Below are 24,044 nucleotides of genomic sequence, written 5' to 3'. Positions count from 1 at the left end.
CTTAGGCCCAAACAGAGGGGCACAGTATACAATATCACATTGTCAAGCATCACCAAGTCAAGCGCACATTGATATAATCAGGGTGAGTCTCTCAGAGTCTATATTCTATAGATATATCTGTTTTCTTTTTACATTGTTTTTCTAAAATGTCTTGTATTAGCTTATTGCAGTGTAACTTGAAAAATACGCTGGATACTTTCTGAGTCGACATCAATGACAAGCTGTGTAAAATCAATTTGGGAGCCTTAATTCTGTTAGGTTAAATACAGTTCAACTGTCAACTGATATTAGTTAATTATTTACCCATACAGGTGCATCTTCTTAAAGAATGTCTGACACAGAAGAAGCAAACGAGTAAGTAACTGAATAATAACTGTAGATACAATATCTGAATGCTTATCGAAACTGTGTGTAAATCATACCAGTACAGTGACAACAACTGAGACAAATGATTTTGTTGTGTGCGTGTGTGTGTGTGTGTGTGTGTGTGTGTGTGTGTGTGTGTGTGTGTGTGTGTCCAGGGAACAACAAAGTAAGTCAGTTTCACAATTCAGAACTACATAGGGCAATGTGGCTCTATATAAAATCTATTTATAATTAATATGTGCATTTATTCATTATTCAAGCAAAGGCTGCAAAGCTGGAGCTTGCATGAGATATTTTTTATATGTTAAATAAATTATGACATAGCTGAATAGAAACTAAACTATAAAATATTCTCATATGAACATATACGGATGATCTTAATTCACCAATATAAAAATGACCTTATTTGACATTCTTGAAAAGTACAACAGCAGCTAGTGTCTGATTTGCATCATTCTTTATGCATATGGTGTATGCCTGTATGGACTATCAGACCTAAATGACATGTTAATTTGTGAACACTTCTCTCCAACATGGTCCCAGTAGCAGAAGGACAGGAAGATGTTGGTGGTATGTATCACAATCAACATATTAAGAAACCAGGGTAAAACATTGCCTATAGATCCCAGCGACTGATCAATATTTACATAATCTGTGGGTGATTTTTCTGCCACTTTGTTATCTTCTTTACACAATGAATTCCTCTGCTTAAACCAGTTAGTTAATATGAGGATTCTGACTGAATGACAGACAGACAGACAGACAGACAGACAGACAGACAGACAGACAGACAGACATTGCTGTTCCTTGGAGTGGCTGCACCACTCAAAAACTGTAACTGTTAAGAGATTTGGTGTGTATATAGGGGGACAAAATGACCCCTGGGTGGTCCCAAGTTAATTTAAGTATAGGGATTAGTTATTAATGAAGAGGTGCACTGGATTCTAGATAAAGACAACTTTTTTTCTCAGTTTCTGTCCACCTTAGTGCATGTCAGCCCACAACTCTGAGCAGCCCCCGTTTACACAGAGCACAGTTAGTGTTGGAGAGCAATGTAGGTCAGCTTGTTCTCAAAGGACTACTTTGGGGATGATAGTGGTGAGGGAACAATACTCAGCCAGCCTCATTTGTATGCCAGTTAAAAGGTCCACATAGCTGTACAGTAGGTTGGGTTACCTTTTGTGCAGAAGGAAGAGGTTATAGTGTTACCTCACAGAAACACTGGCTGGCCAAAACGGATGGCATTTTTTGTGGAAGCAGCCTGGTGGCTGTATCGTTTTCTTACACGGTGCCTTTGGCAATAGCAAGGTTAGTAGTGATGAGATTACAAAACTCCACTGAAAGTAGGATTGCTGCCAAAAGCTGCGGTGACAAATTACTCTTTTGTAGTGCTCTTCAACGATACCTAATTTGTTGGGGCTGCATAATTATGATCATTTTATGTCTTGAACCGTAACACAATGCAGTTTCAGCTTGGTGTGTCAAGGCCTTAAGGGCTGGGCTAACACCCATCAGTGGGGTAGAGATAAACAGTGTTGACTGATGGGGAAAGAAAAAGTGACAGGCAGGATTTCCCTATTCAATCTCTCTAACAGAGGCAGATACTCGGGAGGAAACCAACCACGGTGCAGGTATAAACCTACACCTGGCCCAAAGCATGGCAGCTATGACTTCACTTAAATTAAATAAAGGTATAGGACTATCTTAGAGCCGGGCTCTCAGCCCCCACTATTTCTATCACAGTCTATTTCAAGGTCAGTTCTCAGGAGTCTAGAGTAGACCTTTCACAAATCAGTCAATGCTGACAATGACCATGTGACCTTTCAGCAGATGACGGGGAGGAGAATGAAGAAGGAGGTAGGCTATGGAAGGGACATGCATAACATAAAAACAACTGGTTCATGTGCGAGCAAGTAAAAATACATGTGTACAGTATATTGTGTTTAATTATATTTTCTCCTTTTGCGCCATTGAACGTACTTGTACAAAAGGGTCAAAGCCGAGGATGAAGTGAGTAGTAAAATAACACCTTTACAACCTTCAAGTACAGTTCCAGTATATTGACAATGAGAGCTCTCACCACTATTGGGAGATGTTTATTTTTTATTCCTGCCCCTACTTAAGGCCAGGTTTTGTGCCTGGCTTAGCACCTCCAAAGATCCCAGATGGGGAAAAAGTGGACTTTGACGTGAGTGTGCCTAAATTGGCATATAGGCTACTGTATCATTTCCATAGCCTAGTTGTCTAGTGATCATAATGTATAGCTCATTTCTTTTTACGACTTTTCCCAACAACTACAGGACATCCATCGAAAGCGCATGGAGAAGGACTTGACAGAGCTTCAGACCTTGATCGAAGTTCACTTTGAGGGTCGCAAGAAGGAAGAGGAGGAGCTCCTTGGTCTTTCTGATCGAATGGTACATATTTAATTTGACAGATGCAGCCTTTATTAGATGCATACTTAATCACATTTCTGCTTTAGTGGGATTTGGGAGAGTTGTGAGAGCAAAACTGGACATTGCCCTTACTACTGTATGCCGATAACTTGGTCAGAAGGCGTAGACTTTATAATGCTCTTTAGTATAACACTACTTTCTATGAATCCCATGTCTATAATAATGCATTATAATCCGCTCATAATACAATACCGGTATATTGATATAAGCATGGATTAAATAGAATATGACTAATGCATGCCTGTATATGATGCGTAGCGTGCAAGCTCATAGTTCAGGCCGATACACTTGAGGTTTACACATGCCCATTATTACATGTTGGTGTGCAGTGCATGGTGTGCAGTGGTTCCCAAATGTTTTAGCTCGAAACCCAAAAGATTTGATGTCTCCCTGGGACACAAACTAGTCAAGTTGTTTTTAATTTATGAACATTTTGTTTATTTGTTTAAATATATTTTTAAATATAATATAAAACAGCTGACGAGTCAACCAGCTGACCAGACCAATTTGACGACCTATTTTAAACCCTCCGCATTCACTGTTCTTCCTCCCGCTGTATGTTTGGTAGGAGTTTGCTTTTAATTAATAACATATCAATAGTTATTTATATGACTGAAATGTTTATAATGTTCTTGCAGGAGAAACGTCGTTCGGAGCGAGCCGAGCAGTTCAAGATCAGAACGGAGAAGGATAAAGAGCGTACACACAGACTAGCGGTGTGTACATGACATGTCATGAGATACTGACAAGAACTGGGTCACATTTATTCGCAAATAATACCAAATAAGTCAGTGTAGCAGAGTAGCCCCATCTGAGGATCAGAAGCCAGATATACCTTGATATATAAGGGTGATTCCCTTATTGCTCATGAGCAGTGGATGTTTGTTTGCTTGTGTGGGGTTAACAACTCACTCTGGCGTTTTTTTGGTAGATCGTATTTTGGGCATATCATTACAGGTGAAACGACGTGTGTGTGCGTGTGTGTGGGGTATGCATAACAAAGACACTTTTTAACTAGCTAAGATAAGGTCATAATGTGCTGTTCCACTGATCTTATAATTATGTTATAAACAGTGTTATAAGTTAATTGTCATGCATGATTATAAACATTTATTAAGGATTGTTATAATGCTCTTCAGCTATAATGTTTTATAACCGCATTACATTACATTATAAATGTGATTATAATGCATTATAGACCTGAACTTTAAGTTAGACAGCCTGACATAAATGTTAGTATATAATGTAAATGTTAGCAGCTGCGAGTGAGGTCAAAACTCATCTGGTCCTCCAGGAAGAGAAAACCAGGAAAGAGGAGGTAGAGGCAAAGAGGAAAGCAGCTGACGATGACAAAAAGAAGAACATTCTCGCCAGCTTGAATTTCACTGGATACAAGGTAAGTCATATTCTGTCAAATATAAACACTTGGGACTGTCAGAATGCTTGTAGTTACAGCAACAATGGACTTCTTTCCAAACCTCAGATACAAACCAAAGGCGCGCCGAGAAAGCTAACGGAGAGGGAGAAGAAAAGGACGCTATTAAGTGATCGGCGTAAATCGTTAACCCTTGAAAACCAGAGTGAAGCTAAACTGAGGTACAGCAAACTGCACAAACTAGTAGATTACCTGTGAACAATGCAAGTGCAGTAACTACTTATACTGTAGGTCTATGGTCAATTTCTCTCATCCTGAGTACATTCATCCTCTAAGCTGCTGTAATATTTTGTATTTATATTGACAGGGAAAAGGCGGATGAACTTTGGAAGTGGATGCAACAACTAGAGGCAGAGAAATTTGAACTTCAGTATAAATCCATGAGGCAGAAGTACGAGGTAGGCTATAAACATACACATTTCTTAATTTACACATATCTCTATATTCTTATCTTAAGTAAGCTAACAGAACATGTGTCTACCGTGACAGGCATTGATACAGTTATGATTAATGTAGAAGGGAGTTCCAGCCGCGCCTCTAGCCTATAGCTGGCCAGTCTGGTGCATCTCAGGAGCAGGACAGATAACATGCAAACAAGAAGACACTGGAACAGCTCAGACGATTTAGGCCCTTAGTTTATTATAACAGGGTGCAGGTAAAAAGTGACAACGTTTCGATGTGTAAGTTACATCTTCGTCAGGTCATGACCTGACGAAGACTAAGGGCCTAAATCGTCTGAGCTGCTCCAGTGACTTCTTGTTCACAGTTATGATTAACTTTCATCACAAGCAACTCTCAGAGATACAGAGCCACCCATTCTCTTGCATTCACACACTTACTTTGACTTACTCTCACTTAAAAAGCAGGACAGATAGACAAAAGCAGAGCTAAATCAGACAGGGAGAGGATGTACCGTATAACTGGTTACATTGTTAAATGAGAAACTCATCTCCATTATTGCCCTCATGGACATTTCCTGCTGTGCATTGTACATATTGACGTGAGTTGAGGGCATACAAAGCAGTGATCAAAGTTCAGCATGTCAAACTGTCATTAACATGAAATTTATCTTAATTTCTTTTCCCATTGTTCAGGTCACTGTATTGAGAAACCGGGTTTCTGATCATCAGAAGACGTAAGTATGTCATGATTTATTTAGACTGTACATAAAAATGGACAGTTGGACACAATAACTAGAAAGAAGCCAGTTATTGCCCTCCCCCCAACACATGATTTGGTATGATATTATATGTATGACAACTTAATAAAGAGTCTGTTTTGGGAAACATTGTGAAAAGGAATGTACTCAGTAAAATCCTTAGTGTTCAATTATCCATCTGTAACTCTGAGAGTGTATAAATGAAACCAAACAGACACTTACAGGGCAATTGGGTTGCATTTGTAAAGTGTAAATGTTAAATGAACACTGGGAAATGTACTGTGACCCTATGTGTATTACTGTGAGTGACCTAATTACATTTATCCAGATTGGAGAAAACAAGATTTAATTTCATGCACACTCATACTTTGCAATTAGATGTGATCTTTCAAGGTGAATCAAAGTTAATCATGTCTACATACTGCACTGTTCAATAACAAGTCATAGCGAACGTTCCACTAACAGAAATACATCAATTGATAAATCCCTGCTAAAACCGATAAGCCTGCACCGATGTAAAACTTCACCTAGTGACCTCCTCCCGTTTCAATGCCGACTGTCCCACCACCTCTCCCTACACGGAAATCTTGAGTGTTCATTTGACTTTGAGACCCCTTCCGGGTCCATTTTGTACACTCTTCAGAGTCAAATGAACACTCTAGATTTCACTGTGTATACGTTCCACCAGCTGCTGTTAGAATTGGCTTCCATGGCAGTTACTGGTGTCAACTGGCCTACCATGCTGCTATTCCTCCAGTTAAACCCAACCACAACAGGATTGGAGAAAACAAAAGGCAAGGGTTAAGAAAAGTGGCTCGGCCAAGGACAGGGCCAGTAAACACGAACAACAATACAAGCATGCACACGGAACTGAGGGAGAGCCTGGATTTAATGGCAGCAGCTGAGGAAGCCTTAACCCACAGCATGATGAGATGTCTGGTAATACTGTATAGTTCATATTAAAACGATGAACACCCCTGTGTTGTTATCCAAAGCATTTGAACTCCATCTTCAAATCCCTACGTTGTGCATGTTGACTGATTCACAATGAGCTTGGTCTGCCGTTTTAGCTTGCAGGATCCAATAAACTAGTACTCGTGCCAAGCTTTGATGTTCTTCGATTACATGGAATTACTTTTGCATGGCATACTGTAAATATTTTACTAGTGTGTAAACCATGACTAATAAATTTATACAATAATCATGTTGAAACATTGCCTGTGTTGATTCATGATAATTTTTTGTTTTGACTACCAGAATAAATGCATGTGAGTGAGTGTCAAGCTGTTGTAGAACAACAGAGCATATACCGGTATACATTTGCAGAGGTGGCTGGGGGATTATGAGTCATGGCTGATAGAGATAGACAGACAGGACAGGAGGAACGAACCAACTGTGTGCTGGGCATACAAGCATGTGATGATGAACAGACAGACATGTACACTATCTATGTATTGTTGTAACAGTGACATCCCATATGTTTGGGCCTGCACCCTGCAGTATCCTTGATAAAGTAGAGCATGGCGTCACATGCAACATATCTTCATGCTTACGCTGCTAGTATAGTTCAGTTCAGTACAGATAATCTTTCGTGATCAACTACAACATATACAGTACGTGTAAGTTACCCATTTTGAGCCAATTTCGCACGTTTAAACTTGCAGTATGTACTATGTAGTATAATTTTGACTGAGGAATGAGCATCTGGCTGCAGTACCAGGACCACATACAGTATTATATGATATTTTACTTTGATAGTGGAGTTGTGCTCACCTAATTGCTTTGTTCTCAGTACAAAGGGTACTAGGAGCAAGCGTGCCCTGAGGAAGTAACACCAACCAGAAGAACAGTGGGGGAATCTGTCCCCACCCTGAAACACGGACATCCTAATATCCTTAAGGCCTAATTTGTGCTTATAACTGATTTTCAACTGTTGACTTCTGTGTGACATGGTCGCACAAAGACGCACATAGAAGAATAAATGAGCGTAGGGTAAAGTAAAAGGTTTTCTGAGCAAACAGAACATTTAGCTACTCAATGGAGAATATGTTGTTGTTGTTGCTTGTTTTTAAATTTCTCTCAAAACAAATCATTGATCCAATAAAGTGCATGTGGAATTTATCACCAATAATGCTGTAATAGGCTATGGTTTTGATTTATTTTTTATTGATTTGCACAGGTGTGAGTTTCAGTGTTGCATCATGTGTTTAATTATATTACTTAACGAAGTACATTTTACAGACTTTGACAGTATAGTAAATACTTTCAACAACAACAAATAACTAAATATTTAGTTAATACAAAGTTGAAGGCTTTTTAGTTTATTTTTAGTATAGTAACACATGTCAGGCCTGACTTGAGTGTTTGTGATTAAAGACAAGTGAATAAAATGTAATGCTCTGTCAAGTAAAATACTGTACAACTGTATTGTTTTTGTATGACCCATTTCTGGTGGGAATGTGCTGATGAGCACCATGTGAGCATTAAAAGCTTAGCCACACCTTCCTGGCTGGATCCAAATGTATCAGACAATGAGCCAAACATGATTGACGATGATTGACGTTAAGTCCCCAAACAAGGATGTGATTTATGTGATTTACCCATCCTTCAGGATGGATATATATATGACGTTTAACGTTAATTAATACTTTAAAGTACACAGTGTTGCTTGCCGTTGCGTTTTTCAAAGTCAGGTTAGCTCCATGTACAAGCATCATCGACTTGAGCCAATGCTGCACTTATAAAGACAAGTGTGATTTATTCTAAAATAATAAAAGTTAACACAGGACACTGAAATAAGAGCTTGTTTTAGTAACTTCAGTGAATGTTGGCTGTTTACTACTAACTGACAATATTGTGAAACCTTGTAGGTCTAATGCTTTACAAAGTAGTGCAGGTGGTGGGGGACTGTTGGATTTGTTCATAGAAAATAAAGTCTTCCTACAAATAAACTACAATTCTCAGGCTTAGAAACAACAGAACTGTATCTCCCATAACACATGAGGCCACCACTATGCTTCACACCCGTGTGAAGTGATCATATCATCATACATCATCACATTCCGCCACAATTGCGGTCCTCACTATTATGTCCTAACTTTTTTTCCTCATCCAGAATCCGGCGAATCACTTCTGCCAATGAAATCATCGCTATGGGGTACAAACGCACACACAAAGCTGGGCATATAGGAGGGGCTAGCCCCTCAAAGATAACAACACAGAGCCCCACCTCCCTGACAGAATGCCTGGGCTACATTTTGTATTATGTTTGGAATACAGTTCTTATATTATGTTATTAAAAACAGAATGGTTTCAGTGGTTCTAGCAGCACTGTAAATCACAGACCTGGCATTTTTCTTACTGCCCGAAGGCAGTCTATGGTCTACGCACACAAAATAGGAATGTGACAAAACAGCTGTGAGCTGAGTATTAGGCGTCAGCTGTGACAATGACAAAATGACTGTGAATCACTCAAAATTGAGAAATATAGCAGTGTGTGTGTCTGCTGGGAATCAAGTTCTATTAACATGTTATCCAAGCCAGAAGGTATCTGGGAGTGTGTTAGGTGCAGGGGGCAGTCAGACAGATATTTTGTGAAGCCACCAAAGAAATCGGGATTTCCTGAAAGTTCATATAATGGCCTGTTGTGGCGCTGTCATTGGGCCCAAAAAAACCCATAGCCCCATAGAAGTCCATGTATTTGGGCCCAACTTCACCTAGACTGTATTACCTTAATAAACATGGTCATGAATACTTTCTCATTTCTAATGTCATACCGGTAATATTCTTTTTGGAAAATGATGGTCCCATTTATTAAAATAATTACCATAAAGTCGCGTATGTTCTGAGGGGCGTGGCTACCGTTACAGTCTATGATCGGGATTCCCCACCCACTCGAGTCAAAATAAAAACCAACTAAGAAGAAGGGGGGAAGTCCCGCCTCGTTGTCTGGGCCAGCCAATGGGCCAGCTGGGCCCAAACGGATCTAGAAAGATGGCGATTTACAATACAAGGACTGACAGGCTTCATTTTACGTTCATGTTAGACCCGGGGAACGCTTTGTCCATATTTTTTACAGTCTATGGTTAGGTGTTACCATAGCAAACTGCACCACATGTCAATGTGATACACTGTAGGTGTAGAAAATATAATATATGAAGTTGGAGGTACCTGTAGCTTTGTGACACAAATAATATAAATTAAAGTATACGTAAAGATAATGTTACCTCTGAGTTTGCAGTGGATACATGATATTTACTTTAGTTGGTTATTGAAAAACTAAAACAAATAAACCGTATCAGTGCAAAGTGTTTAATACTCATAAAATGTCTAAAGAACAACTCATAAAACAAAAGAGTCATTCTGGTTCAGCAACACACATTTCACTGTTAATATCTTTGACCTAATAGAGTAAAAAAGCAAATACAAATTGCATTGGCTGATGCGTAACAAATATATCAAAGCTAATAATATACCTTTCACTATTATCTACAGTACATCCGGGGGTGTAGTGTTTACTGTACATGTGTAATGTATGTATCCATCAAAAACATTGTTTTTAAAATGATGACTTCTAGTGAAATGAGACAGGAAACCATGCTAAGCCTCTATTGTGTCCCAGTGGTGGTGTGAAGAGCAACTGTAGTTTGAGTCCTTAAAGTTTACACTGGTTCTCAACATCAGGTCTGGGCTGGGGACCACTAGGGATTCAAATAGACCCCAACAGGTCTGTAACTGAGTGTACAAATGGAACCAAATGGACCCAAACTTACAGGTCCATTTGGGTCCAACTGTACACTCTTTGGGTTAAATAAACAGCAGATTTTACAGAGTAGATTGGGGTCCCAGAGTTAATTGTGCACTCTCAGAGTTACAGACCCGTAAAGGCCTATTCATATCCCAGATGTAGGCGATAAGGTGACCACCGAAACGGTGGTTACTAGTAAAAACAGAGAGATGTGTTTGGGTGAGCGGTGAGTCACTTACCACCGCAGCGTGTTGTAGTTTTCGGTGGTCGGCCTTATCACCTAAAACTGGAGTATGAATAAACCCGTGTCCATTTGGACCGCTGGTGGTGGTCCCCAAACCCAATGTTGAGAGACGGTGCTTTACAAAAAAAAAGGATCCCTTTTTGGCCGGTGTGTCATTCCACAACCTGGACAGACTTGAGTGCTGCAGTGGTGACATCGTTCACAAAAATAGACTTATTCATTCCTTGCTGTAAGACAAGGGAGAGAAGTGAATTAAAATTGCAAGTCTTGAAACAATCTCATCCTACCTGAAATACTGACAAACCTGTGAGCATGTGGGTGATAACTGATTTTCCCCAATGCAGATTCAGTTTGGCTATTCTGAGTGTCCAAAGAGCATTGACCACGCCTCTTAAGTTAAGTAATAAGACACGCTAAATACAGCCCATAGTGTTTTAGCTTTGTCATGGTGATATTGTTCCATATCACCAACCTAAGCTTTCAACCCGTCCGTCTTCACTTCTTTTCTCACAAATACCTCAGAGAGGCGTGGACTTTTGTTTTGAAGGGGAATACTGTACATAGCAGAGATAGCTCACTGAGATAGCCACGAGGATAATGGAACTCGCTTACCTTTTTCAGGAAGTTATGTAATTCTTTATCTGACCAGAGGCTGTGGAGAAGTAGAGCTGCGCCTTTGCTGGCTTTGGGGAAATACCTAACAGAGAGAGAGAGAGAGAGAACACAGTCACATAATCATGAATCAAGACTTGTGTACTAGAAAATAGCCAAAATCTAAATCCTTTTAGAAGCACTGTGTATAATTGTACAATGTCAACACAATCATGCATAATCCACAACAACTGAATGAAATACAAATATTACATACATTACATACTGCAAAAAAGAAAAGAAAAAACACAGCATAAAATGTAATTAATTTATACTTCAATCCTCCCACCGATGTAACCTTACTTGTTCTGACTCAAGTCCTTCAGTGAGTTGATCAGGTTGTTGCTGAGCAGGCGTTTACCAAGCTCAGGCTCCTTTCTCAACAAGCAGTGAGCTGTCTGACATGCCATGGCCAGGGTGTCGTCAGACTCATTCCCTTCCTTGGTGCCGGAACTCAATATTCCTGTCAGTTCTGGAAGTGCCTTGCGGGCTTCAATGAGAGGGCAAACAAAAACCATTGGCACATTTGCGAGTAATTATTTACGGTAATAATGAAGGAACAACATAATACATGTTTGACATGGTCTTGAATCTCTCGTCTCACCTATGGCAGACTGCAGGTTCTGGTTCTGGGCCAAATTCCCCACAAGGGCCACAGTGTTCCTCTGCAGGTTAGGCTTGGGTGACTTCAAAAGGGGAGAAATGACTTGCAAGCCATTTAACTTCTGCACAATGGTGTGGCCCATTACACTGGAGACCTATATGAGAACAAAAGGTTATATTCAGCACTCAGAATGAAGGAACTGAATGCTTGCTCTGTGTTACGGTGGCCCTGAGGGTTACACAATGGCATTTTCGAAAAACCACTTTTCACAAAAAACTACGGCATTTTAAAAAAAAAACACATTTCGCAAAACAGCATTTCGGACTCCATTTTTGAGGTTTTAGATTTCTCCATAAATCAATGCTATTGAATACCCTGTGTATAAAATATTGAACCAATGAAAAGTATTAAAAAGCGCTTTGTTCGGACAATACCTCTTAACTCCATTGGACCCTCAAACTGTCTGCTAAAGCAGAAAACTCCACCTCTCTCCCCCTCAAGTAATTGACAATATATAAAGTCACAATAGCAACTTTGATGAGTCAATATTGCTTTGTTTTTTTTAATAGGGTTTTCTTCATTTCTTGAAAAGTTTATATTTTCCATTTCCTGACAAGAGATTTCAAGAAACAAGTATCACAAAACACACCATTTTAGAAAACGTGACATGCCACAAAACGCTTATCGCAAAACACAACATTCCCATTGCAATCAGAACTGCAGACTCACTCCCAATCTTCCGCCGCAGTCTGAAAACCTATCTCTTCAGACTGCATCTTAGCCCGTAGCACTTGCACTAGCCTCGACGACCTTACAGGCGTATGCAAAGGCTAAACTTGAGTAATTTAGATAGCATTTGATGTAGACATGACACTCTATAGTGCATGTATACTCATAGGTTCATTGTACATATATTGTACTGTTAGACGGATGTTTCTTAGCTTGCTTTTATGTGTGTTGTTCTTCTTTACTGTAAATCGTTCTGGATTAAGAATGCCAAATGCCTAAATTGTAACTCTTCACAAAATGCTAATGAATCACAGGGGTCTCTCTGCACTCCATCAGGACGTGTTCCATCGTGAACAAATGCCTCACCCGTTTTCCCTTCTGTCATCAGGCAGAAGGTTTCACAGCATCATTCACAACCAGCCTTGCAAGGTTGTGTAACAGCTTCTGCCCCCTGAGCTCCCCGCCAGACTTCTAAACACACAGCTGCCATCCATCAGCACATCACAGCCCACCCCTACTACACACACTACGTACCCACTTCATAGACTTCATGTCTACCCTGCACCAACACTTAATACCAGACCATCATCACAGCTGTGCCTCCTATTTATACTATGCATAATTACCATTGAGGGCATAATTATGTGTCATGCTGCCATGACAACTAAATTCCCCTTGTGGGATCAATGATTGACAATGAAAGAAGGACAGACAGACAGACGGACAGACAGACAGACGGACAGACGGATGTACGGACGGACGGACAGAAATGTCCTGCAGAACCCTAAAAGCACACTGAAAAATGATCGAAATCATTATAGGACTGAGGAGACGGGGTGGCAAAACTTTGGAAGGGATTTAAATATTTTCCTACAAAACAAAACAGACGATACAAACTCTAGTCTGAAGTGACGCAATGCCACCGGACAGGGAAACAAATAATGAGAGCATCAATTTAATCTAAATTGACTTGGGTTTCGTCCAATTATAAACATTGTTGTACTCTTTGGGCAATCTGAAATGTTGTCATGATGTCATTCTGCACAAGCAAGCAACTTTTTTTTAGGGTGTACTCTGAGCTGAGGGACAAGCTAGCAGCTAATTACAGAGGAGCTACAATCGCATAAAAACAAACTCTATTAACTCCAACACTAAACAACAAGGGGATAGGGAGTACACTACGCAAATCACAGTATATGTCATCCTCCTGGGAGCATGAAAGTGTACAGCAAATTCCATGGCAATAGTAGATGAACAGACAAGTTCAATGGCAATCCCACTCAGTAAATTTGGAGGTGAGCCAGCGGAAATGTTGTGCACCCGTAGCCCCGGGGCTAGTTGAAAGTTGAAGCCCAGGTACCCTGTGCTCATTCAACAATGAGGAATGAGGAACACACCTATTCAAAATGTTATACCATATTAGAATAGACTCGGAAGACGTTTCCGCTTACAATGCCTTGTGTTGCGGTGAGGTTCTGCAGAGCTCCACAGCAGGCCTCCAGGGTGTCATCTCGCTGGCTGGAGCCCATCAGGGACAGGTAACTCTGCAAGGTTTTGGAGTGGATCAGCAAGCCTGCTCCTTTAGGGTGGAGCTCTTCCACAACTGGATAGTCAAAATGACGCTACAACAAGAAAGAACAAAAGAAATGACAGTCTTCGGTCGGTAGTTGACACTCATAATATACATCACATGTGTGATAGCACAGGTCATAGTTGATTTACAGTCAATACTGTGAGAACACCGTGTCAAAAGTGTTTCAGTAATCTGAAATGGCCATAACAGCTCACAGTATCCAATGGGGTGAGCAATTGATCTGTTTATGTTTATTCAACTTTCAGCATAATCACAGGTTTTAAAAGACAGGTGCCATTCAAAACACTGGATTATTTTGCCGATCACAAATATAAAACTTCAAATCTAAAATGCAATAGCCTATCTAAAAATCCAAATGGTGTAAAACTCAAATTTAAAATTCACTATCATTTAAAAGTCTGCACATATATGAGATTGGTGATTTTCTGTATCTCTCAGTTCTGCATGATGGGGTGTCCAGGTCGTCTCCATTTCTAGTTTGACGTCCAGAGATCTCTTTCCTGAGAGGAGGTAGCCAGTTCCTGAAGTTAGATTTCAACAGCTTCCTGGCGAAGTCAAGGCATAGGTGGGCACGCCTCTCTGCTAGGGTGCACAATGTGAGGGTGCGGAGAGCTCCTGTGTATCCCGAGTACCTCCGGCCGAGAATGATTCTGCAAGCCTGAACTTGTACACAAGCATTGACCAGCTTTTAAAAGCAGACGTGGCCCGTTTTTCACTTTTCCCAAGTCTGAGCTGTTTATTGCTGTTTTTATCAACTCTGTCATACTGTAAGCAGCGGAGTTGCAGAGTTCCTGAGCATGCATGCAGCCAGGTTAAGTGCCCTGCGCTGTGTTGTCATGGCTACGGTCCCTCGTCCCTGCAGGCTATGGAATAGCTGCTGGGTGGACTTGGCACACGACGCACACAGACAACTGCCTTTCATTTAGGTCCTGTGTCTGTCTCCACACAGAGTTTTATGAGCGGGGGGCACTTTGGATATCATCTCCATAGCAATAGCACGCAGATTGACACATCCAAAGTTCGAATCTACGTTGTGTTATTAACACAAATAGCTTACCTGAAACAGCGTCAACATTAACTTCTCATGGTTGTGGGTGGCAACGATTCCACCTCGGGCCATAAATGACCGGGTTGTCACACACACCACACGCCAATAGGATTAATTATATTTTCGGGGCATGTCATTCTTAAACTATCTATACCGAGCGAATAATCCAAAAGAGTTCAAATACTTTGACATCATTGGGTATGGACTAGTCCTACAATCAATTTAATAAACCTCTGTTTGCCATGATGTCTGTTCCGCAATTTTCTCATCACACACATGCGCGCACACACACACACACACACACACACACACACACACACACACACACGTGTCTTGACACAGCTCGTCATACCTCCTGCTCTAGCACCTTGCTGCTCTGGGAGCTGAAACAGCCGATGGGGCCGGTGTCTCCCTGGCTGTGTCTCTTGCTGGCTGTCCTGGACAGTGCTGTGATCCTGTTGAACAAGTCCGGAGCTTCAGCCTCCAGCTGGAACGTCAGGTTGTGAAGGATGCAGGCACAGTTTTCCACGGACTATTCAAATATTCAGGAACAAAATCACAGTCTTGTGTAAGTGCACATGCTGTAGTGTTTACCAAACAATGGGTCGACACCTCCCTTTGTTCTTAAAATATCCCTTTGTATTTGTTTCCTACAATTTGTCATTTTATAATTATTTAAAACATTAAAAAACAAATGTAACAAATTCTATGAACAAATAAAAACTTTTAAGAGGTAGTGACATTTACAGATCTAAAAATTGCAGCTCTACGAGCTTGTAGATCTATAGTTTGAATTCCAGGTCTCGAGCTAAAAAGTTCGGCAACCACTGCTGTAGAAGGATTGCTATTTTGGATGCAGTCTTGAGCCAGATTAAAATATTTTTATTGTAATTTTAATAATATAAATCTCAGAGATCATAGGGCAGACATAATGAAAAGACTATTATTGTGCAAAACATGCCCCTTCAAGAAAAAAGAAAAAAGTCCCAATTTAGTAAAGCCAGTATGAGTACTCCATCTCTGCTAACCCCCACAATCAGTTATTGCAGGGAGGGTGAAGAAAGCCTCGGGTCTCCTCCGATACCCGGGCCGTCAAGCCACCATCTTCTTTCCACCTGACAGTGACAGGTCTCACTAGGGGAGCATAACGCATGTGGAGGTACACGCTACGCCCCACCTCCTCCCCCCCTGAACAGGCCCTTGAGCCAGATTTTCAAAAAGAAAGAAGAAAAAAAGCAAAGCAAAAAAAAAAAAGCAAAAGATTTAAAAGAATGTTATACATTTTCAAAACAAAGCAAAGTGGTAGTGAAAATGGCAGTTCTACAAATGTGCAGATCTATGAGCTTGTAGTTCGGCCATATTCAATAGTTTCGGTCTCTAGTTTGGGAACCATTGCTGTGTAAGGATTGATATTTTGGTTGCAAAGCATTGAGCCAGTATGACTCATGTGAGTACAGTGGGTAAATACATGAACTCTTTACTCACTACACAGGGAGATAAAAGAAAAGGCTGGGTTACATAATCCTCTTAGGTTTTGCTCTTCTACATTACTGGACCATGACACTTATCCAGGACAAACATCACAACATGTCAGATCACATCTCGGAATTTAAATTTGACAATTCTGCATGTGAGGGGTGTGCGTGTGTCATAAGATATGTACAGGTTTACCTTATCATCTGGTCTGTTTGCCTCCACACAGTTCTGAACATAACAGACCAAAGAGTCCACTAATCCGCGACATTTTCTCATTGCCTGTCTGTTGCATTGTTTGGCGCTGCTCAGATTTCTGTATAAAAGTAAAGTAATCAGGTAAGTAAGTAAGTAAATAAATAAACAAATAAATACATATTTTGTGTGTGTGTGTGTGTGTGTGTGTGTGTGTGGGTGTGTGTCTCTGTGTGTGTGTTTTATGTAAACATAAAGTAGAACACTGATTCAAAAAATAATAATAGTAATAGTTAATAATTAGTCATTTGGATCCCGACACATGACATATTCTTGGATTGCATTTGATTTGCTGTTACACAACACACACAGGTGGAAGTGGAACGCCATTTTAATGTCACGCACACGTGCAACGGTGCATGCGCGCACACACGGGCACAAATTCAAGGTAGTTTTAGTTGATTTATATCAGCTGAAAAAGATAGGATAATAGATGTATGTATAATAATGTAAAGTTATTATTATTTTTTATTTATTTTTAGTACCATAGTGCCTTAATGATTGACACCAGCCATCACGGATGGCGCAAGGACGTACTAGTTCTACACCTAAAAGTAGCCAGGAAAAAGCCAGCCAAAGTACACTGCATTGGATGGCTCATCTTGGGCACGCATGTGCATGTCCATGTCCATGCATGTGCGTGCACCTGCTTAAAACACTGTATGAAGGGCGTTACCCAAGGTTCCGCCCGACTACACCCCTGGGGCTGGGCATTTAACCGAAAATATATCCAAACTGCACGATACTTACATACCTCGTTGTAAAGGTGACTAATCATCAATAAAAATAAATAAAATACAAAACTGGTATTATGGAAGGGGAGGGAATTGACTTTGAAGTTAAGTTTTTGAATTTTTTGTGAGGAGTTTATATATACAACGAATCTGATTAACCACATACTTTTATACTTGTTGTACAATGGTGGCATGCAAAAACTGCAGAAAACATGTCAGCTTGTAGTTCCGATATTGCCCTGTTTTTTATCATCATTAATTAATTGCAATATAAAGGCAAAGGTTTAAAATAATCATGATATTGATTTGAAGTCCGATCGCTTAGCCCTAACAATAAGTGAGTTGCAATTGTGAGAATGCATAATATCCAAAACCAGGAATTGTGTGATTTCTTTCACCTTACCTAAGACAACCTGAAGCATGGAAGAACACATCTGGGTCCAGACTGTAGTTTAATGTGCGATCGGGTCCTGATGTGTAAGGCAGTACGACGCTCTCCATTAGCACAGGCAGAGCACTCTTCAGCAAGTCAGGCTTCAGGCCGTCCACAGAGGACAGGTTCCACAGCAGGCCTGGCGGCAACAAACAAAACATCCGCTCGTTCAGTTCAATTTCCACGTGTTTTAACAGGGACCACATTACAATAAAGACGTAAACATTGCAACAAGCATTGTAACCAGATACAGTAATAATAGGTAGAACTAGAAAAAGCAGAACGAACCTTGTCCGCCTGTCAGCATTTAAAACTGTGATTTATGTTAAATTGTTATATTGGGCAATAAAAAGTTGCTTGTGGAACTCACACTGCCAGCTTCTCCCATGGTGTAGCATGGGTTTTTGGATTAACTAAGCACTGGATGTTAAATGTTTAGTTGTACGTACATTTGTACATATAAGGATCTAGAAATGGTTAGTGAGTGTGCATTTTTTTCCATACGCAAACTGTTTCGTGTAAGCTCATCTAAAGTCAGGAGTCTGACTCAGGACTATATATGCCTTATAAAGCATTTTTAAATTAAATATAAGCAGTGATATAGAAAATGATAATACAATCTTTAAGCACATTAAAGATTAGGTTATTAATCTGGAATAAAACGTTTATATAACTGCGTTTACTAATGCTTAGTTATTAATGTATTAATAATGATGAATTCATGATTAATTACAGTAAGACTAATGCTTAATAGTGTATAGTTATTCTGAAGTGGGGATCACGTTTAGGAATTTTCACCTGTGAATAATGCAGGTTGCATACTGTAGATGCGGTACTCATGCAGTGTGTTACTGTAGATGCGGTACACATGCAGTGTGTTACTGTAGATGCGGTACTCATGCAGTGTGTTGCATACTGTAGATGCGGTACTCATGCAGTGTGTTACTGTAGATGCAGTACACATGCAGTGTGTTACTGTAGATGCGGTACTCATGCAGTGTGTTGCATACTGTAGATGCGGTACTCATGCAGTGTGTTTATGCAGTCTATGTATGCACCAGAGTTAATTTCACTGACAAAGCTATGATGACTAAAACTAAGACAATATATGGACAATATTGTCAACAAATAAAAACTATACTAAAATGTCAGGGAGGGACTAGTGGAGAAGAGATCCAGTAGAACTAAAAGACACGTCATTATATGTTTGGTTGAATGTCTGAGTCGCTTGTTGCGCTTTGAAAATAGCAGATCTACAAGCTCATAGAGCTTGTAGATCCGTTATTTTCAGCATGCAAACAAAGTGTAAAATCTGACATTACGACACCATCAAGGCCTGCCAAAATGTCAAAATCAACTGTAGATTTAGTCGACTGAAATAACATATTTAGTTGACTAAATCTAGACTAAAACTAACATTTCAGATTAATGCAATTTGACTAAAACCAAACCAAAAAGACAGACTAGAAGTAGTAAATTTGCTGTCAAAATCAACACTGATGCAAAGGTGTGCCAACATAGTATACCTGTAAGCTGTTTCTGTGTCTCAGAGGAGTCTGTCTCTCTGAGCAGGGCAGCGGCCTCCTTGATCCCACCACAGCGGTGCACCTCCTCCTTGATCTGGCTATTTTGGAAGGATAGGTTGCGGAGGGCGGCCGAGGCAGTCTGATAGACCTGCGGATTGGGACTGCGCAGCAGGCCCACCAGAGGAACGACCCCGTGGAGTTTCAAAACCTGATGGTGGAGGAGACACGTGTGGAGGGTTGATAGTGATACTACTGTGTGACGTTTGTTTTTTATCATTGTGCAAATACATTTCGTGTAACTACTATGTGATAACTGTGAATATGTCAGGCAACAGGCAATCATCAGTTATTTATCAAAGCCCAGCGACACAATTGCTATTTACACTCATGTGGTGTGGTGGGAAATATGGACATGTGACAGAATGAGATTAACCACCTCCTCTTTAGCTGCATCTTCAAGGAAGGTGTTGTGTTGAATGAAGGAGGCACCACAGTGCTGATACATCTCCTCCTTATGAGAGAGATACTCCACAGCATCCCTCATTGTCATATCAGCAATGCCACCGTTGCTAGAGCTACAGTTAAAAATGAAAATCAAACTGTGCCATTAACAAACATACTGTAGCATATTATCAATATAGCAAGGAACATATTGTCGCTGTCAGGCAAACGCTTTGTATGTCAAAACCCTTTACCTTTCAAGATATTAAAAAAGCAACCTGTGCTCCAATGGATCCAATGTTGAAATTATTTAGACACAAGCCCTTGTAAATACTTATAACACACAGACGTAGATACTTTCAACCCAGCATCCCTATTTTGGGCATGTCATAAAGCTAATATAACGTATACTCCTGATATACTGTGATATGCGTTGACTACACACATGTCTATACCTGTTAATAGCTCTTTCACCATACCATTCCCAGTCAGTTCAAGTGCTGAGGGCCAAGCAGATTTATATAGTATACCTAAGTCTACTGGTCTCTTTTCCTTGTGCATTACTGCCTGCTACTCTCAGACATTCTCTAATCTTTAATTTCTTCTTAAAAAGTGAAAATAGCTTATACAAACTCGCTGGTAGTTTTTTGCACAACACTGCCAAATGGCAAAGTAAAGCGAATTCATTTATGAAAAAACTAAAAGATTAAATATAGAAGATTTCTGCCCGACAGCGACATTATACTCCTGATACTTATGTAACATGAAATTAACAGCATTTTAATTTGAACATATATAGGTCCACTCACCCAGAATCTCCCTTGCTTTTAGATGCACCATCAACAATGGAGTGTTTGGATGGTGGTCTGTACAGGTGGGTTTTGCTTACTACGAACTGGCTGTTCTTGTTGTTGGTGTAACTTGTGCCATTCATAACGCGTGGTGGCTGAGGCAGGGGTGGGCCATTCACCACAAACTGACTGCTGGCTCTCTGTGTCAGCAAGGTGTTGGACTTGTTGGACTGGAGTCTGCGGGAAGGCACAGCGCTATTCCGCTTGACGAAGCCACATATATCGGGCTCACTGCGGCTGGTATTGGCTCTGCCGTGTGCCACAGGGATAACAGGGATGGAACCCTGCTCATAATGGTAGCTGTTCCTTTGGACAGTTGCTCCCTTTGAAGCACTGGTGATCCGACGATTGACAGTCTTCTCCTGGCTGAGCTGTAGATCCAAGGAATAAATATTATGTTCATTATGAAAAGGTTTTTTTTTTAATGAAAAAGGCTTTTGTCAACCGTTGCAAAGATGTGACTGATATGGAGTTGGTAGTGGGGCATTTTAATCCCTAATCTATATACTTCACCGGTGTCCTCCAGGGCTCTATTCTAGGCCCCCTCTGGTTCTCTCTCTACACTAATTACCTTCACAGATAACAATGCATCACATTGCAACGTGTTGTGAGCTTGTAGATCTGCTATTTGTGCAGAATGTTTAGCCCAAGAATAGAGATGCTAGGGTTAAATGGTGTATTAATTATGTTATGAGAGAGCCAGTCCTGCAGTCTCAACAGGACAGGTCAATAAGAATGGGCTTTTCTTCTTCTTACCAGTAGTCTATTCAACAACAACCAATTGCACAAATATGCCAGAGATAAATTTGCCAGCATAGGCAAAGTATCTGTGGCCAGCAAACTTTTATTTACATAATGGTGGCATGTAAAGTATGTGAGAATTATTTAATAAAAAAATGTTGAGGTCAAGCATGACTTACAATTCCTATATTTTATAATATTTATAAATAAAAATGTCCCAGTTTGTTTAAGTTTAAACAGATCAATTTTATAAACCATATCATTTTATGTGGATCACAATGAGATCAATCGATCGATTGTTTTCTGTGGTTCAAGACAATTTAATCTGAATAAAATGTAGGCTATATATAGGAAATGTGTAAAATGCTTGCTCGTTACTACAGTATTCACAGAATCTTCTGCCTCACCAGAGATGAACAAGATTGTTGATAAAAGACATACCACAACATGGTATGAGAGACAAAGAGATAACGAAATATACATTACAAAGATCTGTGTTTGAGTAACAAAGAGCAAGTCACTCATGTTGCGTTCTCCAAATGTATGCTATGCATGCTATGCCATGCGCACACACACACACACACACACACCTTTTTCCCCCAAATTGTATACATACAGTAGTAGCCTAGACAGTAATACAATGATAATTGGTATGTAGGGTGTGTGGGTCAGCATATATAACAGGTTCCACCATACCATTTGAGATAGTCCATTTCCAATGTATCTACTTCCATTGAGTGAGGGGGGGAGAGACTTGAAAGAGTCGGTGAACACGTTGTCGTACAGAGGGCCTGAATAGAAATACAGAAAGAATAAAGAAATGTAACAAAAAACTAAAATCAAAAGTTTATAGACTTTGGTTAGACCTACTTAAAATTCTGATGAATTAGCCTATAATTATTTGCAAGTTGTGAAATGCTATCTAGCATTATAGCCTATAGGCCTACTACAAGACAATTTAGAAACAAAAAATAAATTCCTACAAATAATTACAAAAGAAACAAGTGGTTTTGTGCTCAACAAAAGATGAGATTCAAAACAGCCATGCCAACTAGATCAGAATTTACAGATCTATAATTTGATGACTTTTAATTGAAGATAGGGGCATGCAGGTATAATAAGGTTTATATTCTTCCTGCTCCTTTTCAAGTTGGAATATGTAAAGAAAAAACGGTAGAGTGTAAAATCGTAAATGGAGTAAATAAATTAACCTAGGCTACTGAACTCAAAATTTTAAAAATCTATAGAAACAGTAGTAGGCTATGCCATAGGCCTATTAGGTATAGGCTAAGTCTCGGCTGAATAGCTATTTTACAGGTAGGCTATGCACAAATGTGTGTTGGTTAAATTAGCAAGACGAGTAATATAAGTTCATAATTTTATTGATTGTAGAAGTATATGAAGTATTTATTAACAGTTTGCAGAATTACAGTAGGCCTACATTTCACGCACAACTCAATACAAAGAATGTTGAGTGGACGACCCAATAAAGCACTACACTTGTCTGCAAGAGGTCCGGATTGTTCAAATCATAATTACATTTAGAGACGTACAAATTGTACAATTATACACTTAACACTTCAATATAGCCAAAAAACAGGAAAATCTTAATAAAGGAGGTAAAAAGGGGAAAATAAATGACATTGTTTTCTTACTTATTGGAGATGCAGGAGTGGTGGGTCCAGATCCGCTTCTGCTGGCCTGCCTCTGCCTGCACTTGGATCGCGAGACAGTTTGCACTTGTTCCAAAACGCGCTGTTGACCAGATCGATACTGATTTACGGAGGGCAGCGCGAGAGACGTGTTATGAACATTATCAAAGGAAATAGCAGATTTCAGTGGATCGAGCGTCAACATTTTTACAGATCTGCGTAGTCCAGTCCAGTCCAGTCTGTCAAGTCTGCGATGCGGTACAGTAGCCTAGTAGGCTACAGGTGTCCTGACTCCTTGTTAAAGCGAGCATTGCCCTGCCCAGAGCCGGTCGAGCCCTGCCCATTGAACAATCAGACCTCGCCCACAAGAAAACACAATAGACTCGCGGGACTGATGTGATATTTGAATTGGGTGTGTCTCAGCAAAAGGCTAGACTCCCTCGTCCCTGGCCTGCCTGTATTAATCACACACGCATCAGTGTCTGACTCAGTCTGTCTACAATTTAAACATGCCTTGACAGGCATAGCGAATGGACATGGAAGTGCAGCAAGTGAAAGTCCCTTTCATGCTGGCTTAGAACAGGATACTGATTTCATTCAATAGGCCTATGATAGTTTATTACCACCACAACTATTATTGTAGTCATTATTAGACTGCACAAGGCAAGGTCCATATAACAACTGCACAGCAAGGTTTGAAATTGATTTGCAACTGTTATAGTGAAAACAATACTTGCCACAGAGAAGGGCAACAGAATATAATAGAATTAGAAGTTATTTCAATAGTGACGGTTGGGATCGATCGATGTGTAGTTTAGGCCTGCCTAAAGTGCCTATACCACGCTAGTAGGCCTACACTACAGCGGTGGTGGCTCAGGGGTAGAGCGGCTGAATAGTGGATGGTA

The 24,044-nt window shown here is 40.2% G+C and overlaps 2 protein-coding genes across 4 annotated transcripts; one reads left to right on the top strand and one right to left on the bottom strand.

Annotated features, from left to right (window-relative positions):
- Positions 1-527: 527 nt before the first annotated feature.
- Positions 528-7,936, top strand: LOC308334565 (troponin T, cardiac muscle-like; the record flags this gene model as incomplete). 3 transcript variants are annotated; one of them, XM_080791365.1, is made up of 11 exons in its annotated part: positions 528-532; positions 910-936; positions 2,194-2,223; positions 2,358-2,376; positions 2,491-2,554; positions 2,667-2,783; positions 3,461-3,538; positions 4,117-4,218; positions 4,306-4,418; positions 4,565-4,655; positions 5,352-5,396. In XM_080791365.1, the coding sequence occupies exons 4-11, from the start codon at positions 2,372-2,374 to the stop codon at positions 5,394-5,396; spliced, it is 615 nt and encodes a 204-aa protein (XP_080647491.1). In that variant the 5' UTR covers positions 528-532; positions 910-936; positions 2,194-2,223; positions 2,358-2,371. The 3 variants fall into 3 exon arrangements, with proteins under 3 accessions (XP_080647491.1, XP_080647490.1, XP_080647489.1); XM_080791364.1 differs by lacking the exon at positions 528-532 and adding an exon at positions 7,209-7,936 and having other exon boundaries at positions 913-936; positions 2,197-2,223; positions 5,352-5,392; XM_080791363.1 differs by lacking the exon at positions 528-532 and adding an exon at positions 7,209-7,936 and having other exon boundaries at positions 913-936; positions 5,352-5,392.
- Positions 7,937-9,711: 1,775 nt separating this feature from the next.
- Positions 9,712-23,459, bottom strand: pkp1b (plakophilin 1b). The gene is made up of 13 exons (XM_080785434.1): positions 23,143-23,459; positions 22,184-22,278; positions 20,705-21,117; positions 19,891-20,029; positions 19,455-19,662; positions 17,899-18,067; positions 16,705-16,822; positions 15,386-15,565; positions 13,843-14,013; positions 11,663-11,816; positions 11,362-11,548; positions 11,020-11,104; positions 9,712-10,634 (listed from the first exon to the last, which is right to left on the bottom strand). The coding sequence occupies exons 1-13, from the start codon at positions 23,342-23,344 to the stop codon at positions 10,560-10,562; spliced, it is 2,196 nt and encodes a 731-aa protein (XP_080641560.1). The 5' UTR covers positions 23,345-23,459; the 3' UTR covers positions 9,712-10,559.
- Positions 23,460-24,044: the final 585 nt, after the last annotated feature.

The sequence above is a fragment of the Protomyctophum bolini genome (genome assembly GCF_963924005.1).
Source record: "Protomyctophum bolini genome assembly, chromosome: 2".
In the NCBI taxonomy this organism is placed as follows: Eukaryota; Metazoa; Chordata; class Actinopteri; order Myctophiformes; family Myctophidae; genus Protomyctophum; species Protomyctophum bolini.
Note: the sequence above shows the minus strand (reverse complement) of the source record. Positions and strands in the feature narration are given on the sequence as shown.

Coding starts and splice junctions, on each gene's coding strand:
- pkp1b (XM_080785434.1), bottom strand. CDS start 23,344: ATGTTGACGCTCGATCCACTGAAATCTGCTATTTCCTTTGATAATGTT. Junction 20,030..20,704: donor AAAAGCAAGGGAGATTCTGG/GTGAGTGGACCT, acceptor TTTTAACTGTAG/CTCTAGCAACGGTGGCATTG. Junction 11,549..11,662: donor GAACCTGCAGTCTGCCATAG/GTGAGACGAGAG, acceptor CTCTCATTGAAG/CCCGCAAGGCACTTCCAGAA.